Consider the following 18,037-nt stretch of genomic DNA (forward strand, 5'->3'; position numbering starts at 1 on the left):
TCGACCGGGTGCACGAAAAACTGGTCGTAATTCGATAACTTTACCCTGTTGTGCAAAATGCAATACACAGCTGATCAAATGTATCGAGTGCGACCTCGGAATTATTTTAAGTGTTGTTTTGCCTTTTTATGCAACTGTTTACAGGGAATTTTATAAGCACCATTCCAAATTTTGTAACAAACAAAAATGTCCGCGGCCATGAGATTTCCGGCGGATGCCATGTGATAGTGCTTGTAAAGTTCTGTGAAGTGACAAATTGTGAAACAACTGGGCCTACTTCTGAGCCTTGATCGACTGACACGTTTTAAAAGGTTGTCAGTGTGAAAATGTCAAAAAAAGAGAGGAGGCTTGAATCGAAAAAGAAAAAAGCGATCGCTCTCTTGAACCTTATCGAAACGAAGGTAAGGGCTCGGATGCATGATCTTCGAGGACAGATCATCGTAACATGATGACGGTCACCATGCACACGAACACACACACACACACACACACACACACACTACTCGCACTCATTGTTTCCTCCCATTATTTGGTGTAATAAACATATATGTTGTTGTAAACACGCACACACACACACACACACACACACACACACTCTCACTCACTCACTCACTCACACACACACACACACACACACACACACACTCTCTCTCTCTCTCTCTCACTCACTCACTCACTCACTCACTCACATACACACACACACACACACACACACACACACACACTGTCTCTCTCTCTCTCTCTCTCTCTCTCTCTCTCTCTCTCTCTCACATACACACACAGACCTGTCGTGTTTACATAACAGCCGATCATATATAATTTGCTATATGTTAAAGTTTCACATCCCTGACCTGAAATCATCTCCAGTGTTGACAATTTTCAGCAGTCCATTGCTGATGTAGGACTTTTTCAAATCCTTGTTGAATAGTCCAGTTGGTTCACTGTTAGTTGTTAGTTTTTCATTATAAAGCTGTTAATGTTATATTGTTATTCTTTTTAAAAAGCAAAAAAACATCAACCAATCATTTTCTGTATGTAACACATACACACACACACACACACGCACCTGCACACACATACACACACATTCACATACTTGCATACATACACAGTAATTTTTTTTCCCTCCCTCATTTTTTTCCCCAATCCTCATCTAATATCACTTATACTAGTGAAGAGGCATTAATCTAAAGAACGAAGGAAACATATCTGTTGATAGTCACACAGACACACACCTACACACACGCATGCACACTGGGAGGCCATCAAATATGCATAAACACTCCATCACTTGCATGTACTGGCATTCACTGTTAATATTGCAGATATGGAAATGTACTCAAATGTACTCATCTTGGCCATAGTCCCAGCAGGTTGCTTTTTTAAGTTATTGTATGAATCATGAACCACACACAGTGATGGTGTTTTAGCTTTCTAAAACAATTTGTGGGCAAAGGGCATCATGTATTGTAAATATTAGACTGCTGTCAGAAAGATGAGGAACTACAGATTTCATTTATGTTCTTTGCTTTGACAACTGACTTGTTGTTTTTTTGCGTGTTCTGATGTTCTATAAAGTTGTCTCAAAATGTCTCCAAAATTACAACATGTACCTGTTCAGGTTACTTTACTGTGCAACTTGAAACACTTGATTTTTTCATGTGATATCACTGAAGTAGTGAAGAGGTGTTATTTTGATAGTGAAAGGAAAATGTCTTCATATTTTATCTGCCACTTTGCCAGTGACTCTTCACTCCACACCCCCACCCACCTCCCCATGAAATATATGTGTATCTTACTACTAGTATGTGTGTGTGTGCATGTACATATATATCCATTACTAAATCACTCTTTTATGATGTTTTCCAGGTCCAGGCAGAAGAAAACATGGAAGCACCTGAAATCAAGAAAGCACGGCTGAGAAATGGTGAAAGAGATATAGACAATACAGTCACTACAAATCTGTGTTCCACAGTGGTTGACACTGACAGCATAGCCCACAAAACAGATTTGCAACCGCCGGACCCTCAAACAACTGATGAGGAGTATGCAAGAGCCAGAAAGGTTCACAGAGACTTACAGAAATCAGCTGACACAAACAGTGGCAGTGCACAGCAAACCTCTTGGAGGGTAAGTGAAATGATAAGGCTGAGGGTTGAGTTATTTGTACTTTGGCTTGTGGCCGATAGGCATGGCAAAAATATACTCACCTCATATTTTGTAAAGAGGAGGAGGAAGAATTTTTTTTAATGTTCAGTCGCACATTTACTGGCACTTTTTTTTTTTTTTTTTTTTTTTTTACCAGTGATTGTAAAGAGAATGGTCATGATTATAATATCTGTGAGTAGTTGTTGCTGGATCAGTGGATGATGATGATGTATGTGTGTGCATGCATGTGCACAGTCACAGTCACAGTGATTGTATATATATTAAAACAGAAAGTTATCTTTTTCAGAGATAGGAACATGTTTAGAAATTATGTCATTTACACTTATCAACCTGAAATCAAAAATGAAAAATAAATGCCTCCTTTTTTCTTTCTCAGTATGGGCCCAAAATCAACCTGTGTCTGGAAAACATGGTTCCATTCAGCAAGTTGAAGGACAGCACCAAAGGCAGCCTGGAAGACAGGCTTCCCCCACTCTTCTTAGTGGACCTTCAGCATCTCCTCCTGCTGGCTCTTCTGAAGAACTTCAGTTTGTGGACCCCCAGGTATGAGTTAGTGGATCCCCAGGTATGAGTTTGTGAACCTCCAGGTATTAGGTTGCGGACCTCCCCCCAAGTATGTTTGTGGATCCCAGGTGTGTGTTTGTGGACCCTCAGGTATGAGTTTCTAGACCTCTGTGTGTGAGCTTTTGGACCCCCAGGTATGCATGTTGATCCCCAGGTATGCGCTTGTGGTCCTGCTAGGTGTATGTTTGTGGACCCCTAGGTATATGTTTGTTGACCACAAGGTATGAGTTATGTGGACACTCGGGTGTGTTTGTGGACATGCAGGTATGAGTTTGTGGACATACAGGAATGAGCTTGAAGACACCCAGCTATGTGTTTTTGGACATACATGTACAAGTTTGTTGACCCCCAGGTATGATTTTGTGGACATACAGGTATGAGCTTGTTGACCCTCCAGTTATAAGTTTGAAGACACCCTGGTATGAGTTTGAAGACACCCTGGTATGAGTTTGTGAATCCCCAGGTACGGGTTTGTGGCCCCCACCAAGTATGATTTTGTTGACCCCCCCAGTATCTGTTTGTGGACCCCTGGTTATGACTTTGTGGACCCAGTATATGAGTTTGTGGACCCCAGGTATGCTTTCATGCCAAAGATATCGTCATGATATATTTAGTAGTTCCTGTGTTTGGGAATCGGGGAATCTGCTGAGCATTGCCAGTGCTATTAACTTATTTATTTTACTTGATCTGTTGATGGATTAGATAAAGGAAATGAAATGATTTTGAAATAGATTTTCAGCAGTTTATTGTGTATCTGTACATATTAAATTGATATACTCACAACACACACACACACACACACACACACACACACACACACACACACACACACACACAAACTTCAGAAACTGTGAATAATGATTGAAAATTGAATATGTCCATACTGTTACATCCAGGTGGTGCCGTCTCAACCGTCCACGAAAGCTCTCGTCTGTGGTACTTGTTCTCCTGAAAGGTGTCAGCATCAAAGATTTTGAAGAACATCCAGACTGTTTTCCTTTTCTGAAAAACAGTTTCCTCAGTGTGGGTAACATGGTGTTCACACACACACACACACACACACACACACACAAAAACAACAACAAAAAAACAACAAAAAACCAGCAAAACACACACACACACTCACACAAAAAGAAAAAGAAAAAAAACCACACACATACACATGCACACACAAACACACATACACACCCACCATTCACCATGCTACACACATCCTTATATTTATATATATATGTATATTGACATACGTATGTACACTTACAGTGAGACACCTGAGCATGAATTTACTCTCAAACACAAGTATACATGCACAAGTGTGCATGGGTGAGTGTATGCATCTTCACACACATACACAAATACACAAAAGATTGATATGCACACAAACACACACACACACACACACACACACACACACACACACACACACACACACACACACACACACACACTCATGCACACATTCACACATGGCAGTTTAAGTTGTTCATGACTTTAGTTATCTTGGATCAAGTGGCAGTTCTGATTTCAACAGATGATAGCACATATGCTTGTATGCATGACTGCATGCATATGTGTGTGTGACTCTGTGCATGTGTGTGAGAGTGCATTCGTGCACATGTGTGTGTGTGTGTGTGTGTGTGTGTGTGTGTGTGTTTAGATACATAGAATTACTGGTGAAGATAAAGCCTAAATTCTGTGTTTACAGTGTGTGGAAATGGTTAGCCCTGCGCAGTACAACAGTTCTGTGGAACACGACTTGTGCAGAGTCCCACTGCTGATCTCACAGATGAAGTGTTACTCGAGTAAGTTTACCGAGTGTGCTGTTATCTTATGTAGGCCAATTATTCTTTCACCTTTTTTATGCCAGTGTGATTATAAAGCTCTCTGTGCCTGAGTGACTGTTTGCTTGCGTGTGCATGTGTCTGTGCATGCATTCATGTGTTTATGCAGTGTGCAGTTTACTTTGATGCCTGGAAAGATAATAAGGGAGCAAACTGAATGCTTTTTATTCACCTGGTTAGTTATACAAGCATTTATTAAATATTAGATATAATCAAATATTTGTAGTCGATATGATTACCTAATTGTTTATTAATTCATTTCACTTGTATACAGATTGATACCTAATTATTTGTCTTTACTTTTTGTTTTGCTTGTTATGGACAGGGAAAACAGTCATCAGAATTGTTTATTGATTTGCTCGTTTTTTCAGAAAGGAAAGACATACTTCATAAATTGATCACCTAATTATTTGTTATAATAAACTCCTCTTTGATATTATTTTTTTCAGAGAGGGAAGACATTCGCAAGAAAATAGTCAAGCTGATCTCCAAACCCCCAAAAAACGGAAACTCAGGAACAGAGATGACAAAGGCGTCATCAGCAGAGAAGCCAGGAACCATGAACACAGATCCACCAGCTGACAAAGACACCACCACCACCTCCACCACCACTACCACCAGCACCAGTGCCGACCAGACACACCAGTTCTCCCAGGAGGAAGTGGCATCAGTGTCAGCATCTGGAGACAGCTTCCCAAGGACCAGCCTTCTTCTCAGCTCCATGCAGCTCATGGAGGAGGGCTACCCCCTGCCAGTGGTCACCAGAAACAGTCAGTGCCAGCCGCTCTTTGGCTGAAGTGGATTGATCGATTGAATGATTGATGTGGATACTTGCATAACATGTATTCTATTCCATGAGAACTTCTTCTTCTTCTGCGTTCGTGGGCTGCAACTCCCACGTTCACTTGTATGGACACGAGTGGGCTTTTACATGTATGACCGTTTTTACCCCGCTATATAGGCAGCCATACTCCACTTTCGGGGGTGTGCATACTGGGAATGTTCTTGTTTCCATAACCCACCGAACGCTGACATGGATTACAAGATCTTTAACGTGCGTATTTGATCTTCTGCTTGCATATACACACGAAGGGGGTTCAGGCACTAGCAGGTCTGCACATATGTTGACCTGGGAGATTGTAAAAATCTCCACCCTTTACCCACCAGGCGCCGTCACCGTGATTCGAACCCGGGACCCTTAGATTGAAAGTCCAACGCTTTAACCACTCGGCTATTGCACCCGTCTTATTCCATGAGAACAAGCTCTAACTGTTTAGCAAACACAGTGCCATTTACCCAAACAGGCTGCCTATCTGGGTAAAGAGATGACTGAGAGCTGCCTTTAGGCATTTATCATTTGGTTCCTGTGTCACTCAGTCAGGATTCAGTCATGTGCACATGCACAGATACACACACACGCATGCATGCACGCTTACATGCACACACACACACATACATACACACACACATGATTATTCTTCCATCTATGCAGTTATGTACCACAGGTAATGTCCCTGCATACTGACTGACCGTCTGATGAATTGTCTGTTTTTTATTCAAGTACATTCCATAGGAAATGTAGCAGTGCCAGGTGCTCTTTGGTTGACATGGATTGTCTCACTTTGAAGGAGCAAGTAATGTCAGATGTCTCTTTTACCCATTTTCATTCCACAAGAAAAATAGTTTGTGCTTTTGTCCTTGTTGTCACTTAACATTTCACTAGAAAACTACTAAATACTGAGTACTTCAGTTCAGGGTGTCAGAGGTTTTATGTCTGTTATAATATATCTTTTCCTTTAGAGTTCTGTTTCTGTTGAATTATATCTATTTAGCTATTATATAGTTTCCTGATTTCTTTAAGAGTAAATTTGTGTAAGGGCAGACCTGTTTACCCCTTTGATTTCGTGTGGTTTCTATGATTCGGTGACCTAAACTCCAATACTATGATAGAGCAATTCATAATTATGGATTTTGAACTTCCAATCCCCCCCCCCCTTTTATTTTATTTGATAGATATTTGGGGTAATCAGGGTTATAGACGCCATATATTTTATTGACAGTAGTTTTCCTAGAATTAGAAAGATGAGGCATTTCATTAGCTGGAAGGTTATTGCGAGCCAATGAAGATTGCCTTCTTGATTTACTATCTTTTCAGTTGTCACACACATATACACACAAACACAACACATCAGACACACACACGCATGCGCGCGCACACACACACACAACATACATACTTTTTTTAAATTTCTAACTACACGCACACCACATAATTATGGAGAAAGAAGGGAGTGAGTGATTATTCAGCTCAAATTTACCTTGACTAAAATGATGTTACTATCACCAACATAACACCACCACCACTGGGACTGTAGCTGGGATTGCTACTACAACATTTTTATTGTCCCTCTTTTTTTTTTTAAATGAATTTTTATTAAAAATTGAAGCACCTAATCAACAACAAAAATCAAGGCAAATACCTACCTGTCAATTAACAAGACGTCAAGTGACAGAATGTGTTCCTCTGTTTCAGAGAGGTACAGTGACTACGCATTCAGCAAAGATAGCTATCTGCCTGCAACACAGTCTAGTCCCATGTACGCTGTGGATTGTGAAATGGTATGTATATCATCTTCATTGATATTAATGATCCAATTTGTATAGTGCTTTTCCATGTAAAACATACTCATTTGTGCTTTACAATGTAAACACCAAGTGAATACGGGTTGGCGTTGTTGAGAGGGCCAGAAGTAGAAGGCCCAGAGTGTCAGCGAATCGATTGCGATCGTGCCTTAATTTTAGCCCAATCGAGCTATATAATTATGTGACCTGGTTGAAGACATAATTTGACAAAAAACAAAAACACCAGAGAATCGACAGAAAATACCAAAAAACTTAGCCATATGAAGAGCACAGGAACAGGAGTCAAGATGGTTAAAGACATAATTGGACAAAAAACAAGAACGCCAAAGAATTGATAGACAGATAGAAATATGAAAAAACTTAGCCGTATGAAGAGCTCAGGAACAGGAGTTGAGATGGCTGCCGGAAAAAGAGGGCGCTAGTCAGGGGGGTACAGGGGAGGTTACCTACTTCCGGGAGGTTATCGGCCGTAACTACTTTAGTTTTTTCCGCATAGGCGGATAGTAGTTTGCACAGGACAGGAATGTCAGACCCAGTCTGCACTAGTGGGTCATGGTTAGTATGTTACTTAAATGTAATTTTAGGAAGAAAATTTCCTTTCATAACCCTGCACAAACACACAACCAAACACTAAAGCATACTCAGACAGACTGAAAGATCTCTGTACCCAATATCATAACCATCATACATGATTATCATACATCACAATACCTAAATGATGCACTTTCTTATATATCACAATACGTAACTGACACAAACACTACAATACTTCAAACAATGTCACAATATTTAAAAACCAACCCCAATACAGGGATAATAATGTACTGGTCTTTTTACATTTTAGTTGATGTTATTTGATCCTGTTTCACTCCATCTTCATATTACTTGGCTTAGCTTTGATCATCTTGTCTCAGGTAATCTTATTTTGGCTTGTTTTACTTTTCCTACGAAATTTTGTTTCACTGCGTTCAAATTGGTACATTGTCATGTTTGCAAAAATTCACCGAAAGTGATATTTGAGGGTTGATAGTTTCAGGTTTCAAGTTTTAATTATCCTTTCACTCCTATTGGAGTATGGAGGATTACTGCAAAATAAACACACACACACACACACACACACACACACACACACACACACACACACAGAGAAACACAGAAACACAGACACAGACACACAGAGACACACAGACACACACACACACACAAAGACACACACACACACACACACACACACACACACACACACACACACACACACACACAAACTCACTCACTCACACTCACACACACAGATTCAGACACTACATGTGTACATCGCATATTGTCAGTGCCAGACGCTGCAGAAGGACTTTGAGCTGACCAGAGTGTCAGTAGTGAATGAAGAAAGGGAGGTGATCTATGATCAGCTGGTGAAGCCCTACAACGAAATCACCAACTACCTGACCCAGTAAGTACATACAGCACGTGAATATATTGTTACAGACCTATCAGTTTACTTGTCCTAAGCAGTCAAGTTATAACGAAATCACCAGCTGCCTCACCCAGCTAGTACACACAGCAAGTGAACATACAGTTAGAAATCTATCAATTTACTTGTCCTCAGTAATCAAGTTTCGATCTGTTGCTGATTCTTGAAGGACTGTTAGTGTACTGCTCATTGATGTTGAATCGTACAAAACATCTGATGATTGTTCAAGTGCACCCATCATGAGGGGCAATGGTTTATACGTAATAAAACTATCAGTGTCCATATCTATACACACTGCAATGAGCCTCAAGCTTTCATCCCCCATGGGGAATAAATAGCATTCCTGCCGTCTGGAAGTTCTGTGCTAGAAATTTCCTCTTTTTTATCACTCTTTTTGTTTCTGCCTTTTTTCTATCTTCACTGTTGTCTCCTTTTTCTGCCTTCCCAGTCCATTCCCCTTTCTTTTTCAAGCAAGCTTTGACACTTTTTTCTTTTTTCCGCAGTCTATGATCTACTATCTGTGCTGTTTTGCTCTGGCGATAAGGTAGTGATATGTAAACACTGGGATGGGCACTAGATGCACATTCTGCAGTGTTATCTGCCTATATGGCCTTTTTTTTTTTATACATCTTTTGTTTGGTTTTGAAGTTGTTTTTTTTGTTTTGTTTTTTTTTAAATTAATTATTTGTAATCTGGGGATGATAAATTAAGCGGAAGGGCTGGCATCCTCAGCATGGCCTAGTCTTATTTGCTGTAAGGAGCTAAATGGTTGGGATACTGTGTCATGAACTGTGTTTCGTGGGTTTGTCTTTGTGCTTTTTTGTGGATGTGACAGTTTTTGTCTTGATGCAGTTGAGCATTTGTATGGTTTGACAGTCCTGATATGGCCCTGTGCGGTCGCCTAGACTATAAGCAACAAGAACAAGCTTTCATCAGAAGTCTTTTTTTTTCTTTTTTTCTTTTTTTTGTGGCCACAGTTACATGCAGCTCATGTTGCACAATCTTTTCTTTTCTCCTGTAGTGATTCATCTGAACTTCTTCGTTAGCTGGAAAAAAGAAGAAGAGTTACCAAAATATTTTGATTTCATATACAGTTTTATGTCTATTTGTTTTCATATTCATGCACAGTTTAATTGCATCATTTTTAACATTCGATTCGATGCATGGTTACACTTGACGAGTTTTTGTTTGTCTAGTGTGTGTGTTTGAGTGCACACATTTTCAGTTTTTTGTTATTCTAGATACAGCGGTATGACAGCAGAGAAGCTGTCGACAGTGACGAAACGTGTGGAAGATGTGCACAGGGACCTGAAAGAGCTACTGCCTCCAGACGCCATTCTCTGTGGACAGTCCCTATGGAACGATTTGAATGCTCTGAAGGTGGATTTATTATTATTATTATTATTGTTTTTTTTTTTTTTTTTTTTTTTTTTTTTTTTTGCTGTCCTATCATCTGCACCGTTTCAGCGGCAATAGATGGATAGATGGATGGATGGATGGACAGACAGATAGATAGATATGGGTAAATCAATGAACACAAAGTACTGAGGGAAATAATATTGAAACTGTGTTTCAAGTTCACTTAATTTGTTAATTTTATTTATGATCCTGTGAAAATGATCATCCAAGTTCTTTTGTTTTTTGAAACAGTGATGTTTATACAAAGCACAGCATTCACAGTTTGTTGTTATTTCTTACCATTGGTGCTTCCATGTTCTTCAAAGCATCCCAGTTTTATTATTTTGATTATCAGCTGTACTGTTTCTGTTATGCTCAGCATAACTTTTGCACTTTAACCTCTGAACAGTGATGTTTCTATTATGCACAGCATAATTTTTGCATTTTAATCTATCAGCAGTAATGTTTCTGTTATGCACAGCATAACTTTTGCATTTTAATCTATCAGCAGTAATGTTTCTGTTATGCACAGCATAACTTTTGCATTTGTCTTTTCAGCTGTTCCATCCCTATGTGATTGACACCTCCATCATCTTCAACCAGTCAGGGGACAGAAAAGTCAAATGTGGTCTCAGGAAGCTGGCCTATAATTTTCTGGGGTGAGGTGATTAAAAATTAAATTTTTTTTTAATTAAAGGTTGTTTTTTTAATTCAATATTTTATTCCTGTGTTTCATGTCGATGATCGCTTATGTTTTTTCTTTCTGCATGCATGCATCGGTGGCAACTCCCACATTCTGTTGTATCTGCATGTGGGCTTTTAGTGTGTGTGACTGTTTTTACCCTGTTGTACAGGCAGCTATACTCCGTTTTGGGGGGTTCTGCATGTTGGGTTTGTTCATGTCTTCATTGATTACGAAAACATGAACAAACCCACAACATGCAGACCCCTACTCTATTCTATTCTGTTGGAAAATATTATGTTATAATGTATTATATTGTATTGTATCACATTTTGTCACAACTGATTTCTTTGTGTGAAATTTGTGCTGCCCTCCCCAGGGAGAGTGCATCGCTGGAGTGCAGCGCCACCTGCAAATGTAACTGAATTCCTATCAAAGTAGATTTTTCTGCAGAATTTTTTCAGGGACAACCCTTTTGTTGCTATGGGCACTAAAATGCATGCTACACACAGGGCCTCCGTTTACCATCTGACTAGCGTCCAGACCATCACTCAAGGGTCCAGTGGAGGGGGAGAAAAATACTTGCAAGTGTGGGATTTGAACCTGCGCACTCAGATTCTCTCGCTTCTGAGGTGGACATGTTTTACCACCAGGCCATCACTCCACTTGGACTCCCCACACACACCCCATTCCCTCTCCCCCTGTATTTCCTGCCTCCTATACTTCATGGAGGGAGAGTGGGGGGAGGAGGGGGGGGGGATCCCGTGAATCTCCCAGTCCAGTCAGTCTTTGAACATCAGACGCAGTAAGACTCAAGCATTTTCCTTGAATTTTCATTGTCAAAAAAAAAAAAGAAAAGAAAAGAAAAAAAAACAACCCCAAAACTGTCTGAACCATTCTCTGGTAAAACTTTCTGATGGAGTCCTCTGTCGGACCGACAGATGAGTAGGCAGGCAGGCTTATCTGTCGGTGTGTGTCTTCATATGGGAGAAGAGGCGGTAAAACTTTACCATCCATCATTTACGCATAGTCATTTGTTTCCCATTGATCTTTTATCATTGGTTTTCTTTGTTTTTTGTTGTTGTTTTTTTTAATAGTTTTCCGGTGAATGGTTATGATGTGGATGGTAAATAAGATTTGTTTTTATTGAAGTGTACCTATGAACTAATTGTAAATGAACCAACAGCCCACCCACCTTTTGTTGCAAGGCGCACGATCCAGGGATCCAAGCAGGGCCACTGCTCCATCGAAGATGCAAAAGCAACCATGGACCTGGTCAAACTCAAACTGACCAAGGGTAAATTTATGGACGTCTATATTTGTCAGTGCAACCAGATGGTCTTTTGCAATTTCCTTTAAACAAGGAAAATTTTTAACCTTACTGAAACAGTGTGTATGGGTGTGATTTTTTTTTTTTTAACACCATGAAACAGCAGTCCTTATACTACTTGTTGTTTTGTTGTCTGCTGTGATTATCATTTGTATGGATGGTTTGCCCTAGTTTGACATGTAAGTATATATAAATCTATCTGTCTGTCTATCTGTCTATCTCTCTCTCTGTGTCTATGTATATATATATATATGGTTTTCTATATACTTGTTGAATGACTGATTTTCTTGTATTATTCTGTTTTTCAACATATATGAATTTTTCTTGTTCAGATAATAAAGTATTCTATATTCTGTAAATTGTGATATTTTTGACAAAGGCTAGTTAAAGTGAGGAATACATACGTGTGTCAAGATAAAATCTGAATCCTTTTCAAATTGTATTACTGTTTGGAGCATGGACCTAATTCCAGAAACGTCAACAGAAGTGTTACCCATATTCCCCTGTGCTATGTTGCTGGCATGTTTGTTTGTTTTTTTCTATGATTACATGGGCTAACACCAGTTCTTTGTTTGCCTGTGGAAGCCAGACATAGAGTTTGGGGACGCCATGCTTGGAGGAGTGTATTTCCCCAACATCCGGACCTACTTCCAGGACCCGTCCAAGGCACAAAATGTGGAGGAGGTCTTCTCGTCCCACCACCCGCCACACCCCCCTACATGTACAGCCCCTGACAACATGTGTCATCTTTCCTCTGCCTCCTCCTCTTCCTTGTCGTCGTCATCGTCGTCGTCGTCATGTCCATCACAGCCTTCGTTCACTCTCCCACATAACTGTTCTCAAGGGTCTTCACACAGTGTGTGTTCTGAGACTGTCTCCGTGGCAACAACACAAAGTTCTTCACACAGTGTGTGTTCTGAGACTGTCTCCGTGGCAACACCGCAAAGGTCTTCACACAGTGCATGTTCTGAGACTGTCTCCACAGCAACAACACATAGGACTAACGGGTCAGTTTTGTTTGATGAGTCGGAAGGCAAAAGACTAGAGGAAGGCGAACAGAAACCTGCGTGTGAGAGTGGAGCGGTGGTGGAGAAGGGGTTGGGAGCAGGGTGTGAAGAGAGGGAGGAGAGGAAGCGTGCGTGTGAGGAGGGTGGGAACCGGAGGGACGTGTTCTTCCGGCAAGAGGGAAGCTCGATGATGTTCAGCTTCTTTGAGCTGTTGGCAGATAACGGTAACACAGGTGAGAGTTGTTTTTTCTGTGTTGATCCATATTTACCTACATTTTTTTTTCAATTTTTATAAACGTCATCACCATTCTTTTTTAGATAAGAAATTGTGACAGACATTACTTTCCTTTTAAAATATTTTTCTCTTGAAGTCTTTAATATAATAGTCACTTTTGGGTCTGTGGTTTTTAACTCTATTTTTAGGGGTTTTATACTCAGTTTTTATTCAGATTCAGTTGCCAAACTAATATGCAGTCATTTTGCTGAGTTCAAAAAATCATCTGCATTGATGCGTTCATCCAGTCTGTGCCAATCAGAGAGGTGCTTTTTCCATTTTTGACCCTGCACACCAACCGAGTATAAACAAAAAACATGGCAATTGAGATGATTAGGTTTGTGTTCATGATATGGGTCATTTTGCAATGTATTAGCCTAATTCTTGCTTAGAAGGGTTGATTACATGCAACATGTCTTTACTGATATGCCTGCATTGCAAAATACACAAAAAAGTTTCATTCAAAATAGGTCCCAGAATTTTATGATAGTCAGTCATGTCCAACTATGACCGTAGAGGAGGCAACTGCTGTTCCAACTATCTGGACTGGAATTTGATTATAGTGGAAAGTGTCTTGCCCAAGTTACATCCCCACTCTCTTGGCCAGGAGGGTTTTAGTATTCAGGATACTGAAATAGGACATTACCTGCTGCAGCCGGTGTGGTCTGGTATTCAGGATACTGAAATAGGACATTACCTGCTGCAGCCATGTGATCCAGAATGTAGGATACTGAAATAGGACATTACCTGCTGCAGCCATGTGATCCAGAATGTAGGATACTGAAATAGGACATTACCTGCTGCAGCCATGTGATCCAGAATGTAGGATACTGAAATAGGACATTACCTGCTGCAGCCATGTGATCCAGAATGTAGGATACTGAAATAGGACATTACCTGCTGCAGCCATGTGATCCAGAATGTAGGATACTGAAATAGGATATTACCTGCTGCAGCTGGTGTGATCGGGAGCCGTGAGCTGCTGTCCACCTTCCAGCATCACCCCAAGCTGGAACGCAGGGAGGTGGTCAGTGATGAGGAGGCCTGTGCTGCCGCTGTGAGGCTCAGCCATGACAGAGACTTTGTTTGGGTGGAACTGACCTCCTGCGCCAGTGCCACTGCACCAGGGGACATTCACGGTGGTGATGCTGACGGTAGCACTGAGAAGAGAAAGGTAACGTACATGTGTGTGTGTGTGTGTGTTTGGGCATGTGACGGATGCCTGACTGCATGATGCAGGAAGTGAATGATGAGTGCCTAAAAGCAGCTGTCAGTCAGTCAGCTCTACCCATGTGGGCAGCCTATTGTGCAAAAGACTGTTTGTTAAGTGCTTGGATTTTGGTTTCTGACTGAAGAGAGGCACTGTATTAGTATCAGTGATGGAGAAAATAGTGAAATAAAAAAGTAACGACTGTGTGGCTCTGGCAGACTGAAACATGAGCCTTTGTTTTTTACTGCTGTGTCTTTATCTGCTGGTTCATTTTGATGGTTTCTGTTTGGTGGTGTGGCAAAACACAACACTACATTAAATAAAACAACAAAAAACAACACAACAACCACCACTCCCCCTCCAATCCCCACTCCCCCCCTACCCCCCACACCCCACAGAAACAGAAAGATAGATATGTGTCTGTGGCATGCAAGTCTTTTTTTGTTTGTTGTTTGTTAACTTAGGTCACACACACACACTAGCTGACCCCTTCTTTAGCAGAGGAGACACTGTGTTCCAGGCCTCATTCACCCAGCTAGACCATCAGGTCCAAGAGCTGGTCACCCAGCTGCCAGCAGCATCCTTGGTTGCCGTGGTGATGACAGGACACACCAAGGAAAGAGAAGAACACTTCAACGCAGCCACCTTTCTCAAAATGATGTGATACCGTCGTCTTCTTCTTCTCCCTTGGTGCACACATCACACAGAACTGTGCACTATATTCCTCCAGGTCTGTCGGTTGTTTGTCAAAGCCTGGGTCTCTACAAATGGATCTTCTGGGAATGTGCACCAAAAAAAAAAAAAAAAGGATTTAAAGTTAAAAGATTAAAGATCCTATAGCCTTTTACTTCTACTGGGGCGGTGAATTCATATCCACTGTGTCTAGAAATGTAAGAAGAATGAGGCTTGGAGAAAAAACGATCTGGGGCTTGGCCATTGGAAGTCGGGGCCCAGTCTTCCTCTTCTGCCATTTGAACCGTCCCTGACAAAAGCCAGTTACCCATTCACACCTGGTTGGAGTGAGGAAAATGAGAGGAAACTGCTTTTCTCCAAGGACCCAACGCCATGTCAAAACGCGACCCCAAACCCTGATGACTGGTGAAACTGGATCAGGAGTCCAACATCGTCAAGAACAGAACCATCCGTAAAATGTTTTAGATAATTTCTGAATTAACTTTATTTCTATTTTGTATTTCTTTTTATCACAACAGATTTCTCTGTGTGAAATTCAGGCTGCTCTCCCTAGGGAGAGCACACTGCTTCACTACAGTGGCAACCCTCCCTTTTTTTTTGTATTTTTTCCTGCATGCAGTATTATTTGTTTTTCCTATTGAAGTGGATTTTTCTACAGAATTTTGCCAGGGACAACCCTTTAGTTGCCGTGGGTTCTTTTATATGCGCTAAGTGCATGCTGTGCACAGGACTTTGGTTTATCATTTCATCTGAACGACTAGCGTCCAGACCACCACTCATGGTCTAGTGGAGGGGGAGAAAATCTCGGTGGCTGAGCCACAATTTGAACCAACGCGCTCAGATTCTCTCATTTCCTAGGCGGACACATTACCTCCAGGCCATCACTCCACATATATATGCAGGAGCGTACAGAGATCTTTAATTAGGCAGATCATTTTTCTGCAAATGTACGTGTGTGTGCGTGTATTTGTGTGTGCGTGTGTGTATGTGCACGTGTGTTTGTGTATTTGCACGTCAGTGTGTGTGTGTGTAAGCGTGTGTGTGTGTGTATTTACGATATGTTTCAGCATAAAAAAAATCTGCAACAACTGGTGTTGATTTGCAATAAGCTTTGAGGGGTTCAGTGTGGTATCAAAACACAGCTGAAGAAGGCAGGATACCGCCATGCCATGCCCGTTTTGTTTTGTTTATGTGGATTTATTAATGGGGGTTTCATGTCTGAAACAGTCTATATCGTGCTGGCGTTGCTTTTGCATCGTTTTGGCGCTTTGTATATTGAGGGTTAAACAGATATGATGTGCAAGTACATATGCGTGAAAGTATGCGTGGGTGATTTGTTGCTTTTGGTTTGCAGAACCCTAGGTATCTTCTACAATACGGATGGCTTGATTGGTTTTATTTCTAATATTGTTTTAGCATTTAGAGAAAGGTGAAAACCGCTTCAGTAGGAATGAAACTGCTTGTTTTAAATATAATTTATTCGATGTAATTAAAGAAGACAAAATAGAGAAAATCACCAAGTAATCATTGGATTTATTTCTTGTGCACACACACAGTAGGAATATAATGGCACTTCATGAGAGGCAGCTGCTGTGGTGAACATGTATGCTGAACAAGTGTGTATGCAAAAAAGTGTGTGTGTGTGTGTGTTGTATCATTACACGTTTCTGAGAAATAAGTACAATTAGTAGATTCTTTTGGTTTGTGTTTTTGGTTGTTGCTGGTGTTGCATGTTTGTGTCAGTACATATGTGTGTGTATATATATATGTGTGTGTGTATAATGGTATAGATATGTATATATGAGATAGATATGAGAGATAATAAAAATCATTGACAATTAGTCAGTGAGGATGACTTTAAAACGAAATACATGCCGAGTGTGAATTGTTTAGTGTATGTTGTTATTGTTATTATCATCAATTGTGTAATCTTATCAGTTTTTGTTTTCTTCTCTCTTTAACCCCTCCCCCCGTTCTGTTCCTCCCCCATCCCCATCCCCCCTCAAAAAAAATCCAGACACAGGAGAGGAAAAGAGAAAAAACGAAAGAAAGAAAAAAAAAAGTCGACAAAAAAAGAACATACCACAAAGAGACAAAGGCTCAAAACAACACGTTTAATGATGCTCACATTAAAACAAGTGCAAACCAGAAGATTCAACATGGTACACACATGGTCTCACAGAACCTAAATTCAGTGACTGAACTAACTGTGACAATGAACACATTGCTAATAATAATATTCTATGTGTTTGTCTTATAATTCTGATACCTGAAAAAATGGGTGTTTTAATTTTTTTTTTTTTTTTTTTAATACCGGGGACAAATACAACAATCCATGAGGTATGACGCTAGTGACAACTTCTCTCTCTCACTTGTTCTCTCAGTTTCTCTTTTTCTCTCTGAAACTGGAGAAAAATTAAAACCACTCAGGTCTTGTGCAGTGTCTTGTAGAAACTATTATCACATACAAATCAACACAGTAACATAAATGCCATTTGCATTTAAAACAAAAGAAGTCACATGGATACAAACATTCTTTTTAAAGTGCACGTAACTTCTCAAAATGATGCTGGACACCCAAATGATCTGGTATCAAAAAGTTTTTTAAAAAGCATTGTATCGGCGTTTTTATTCTTCTCTTTTTTTTCTTCCCCAAACCAGAACTTCCAAATTATGCATCTATCAGTAGGGAAAGTTTTTGTTCCAAGTTTAATCATGAGCAGTATTCTATTATGAGAAAAAAGTGAGCAATGTCTCA

General features: G+C 40.4%; 1 protein-coding gene across 1 annotated transcript; it reads left to right on the forward strand.

The window, feature by feature from the left end:
• The first annotated feature begins 206 nt into the window (after window positions 1-206).
• On the forward strand, window positions 207-17,144 carry LOC143291945 (uncharacterized). The gene is made up of 14 exons (XM_076602093.1): window positions 207-401; window positions 1,870-2,130; window positions 2,546-2,712; window positions 3,630-3,756; window positions 4,439-4,535; window positions 5,024-5,344; window positions 7,108-7,193; window positions 8,546-8,664; window positions 9,927-10,065; window positions 10,642-10,742; window positions 11,974-12,062; window positions 12,685-13,335; window positions 14,333-14,550; window positions 15,107-17,144. Exons 1-14 carry the CDS (start codon window positions 327-329, stop codon window positions 15,248-15,250), a joined length of 2,595 nt encoding a protein of 864 aa, XP_076458208.1. The 5' UTR covers window positions 207-326; the 3' UTR covers window positions 15,251-17,144.
• Window positions 17,145-18,037: the final 893 nt, after the last annotated feature.

The sequence above is a fragment of the Babylonia areolata genome, chromosome 18 (genome assembly GCF_041734735.1).
Source record: "Babylonia areolata isolate BAREFJ2019XMU chromosome 18, ASM4173473v1, whole genome shotgun sequence".
Taxonomy (NCBI): Eukaryota; Metazoa; Mollusca; class Gastropoda; order Neogastropoda; family Buccinidae; genus Babylonia; species Babylonia areolata.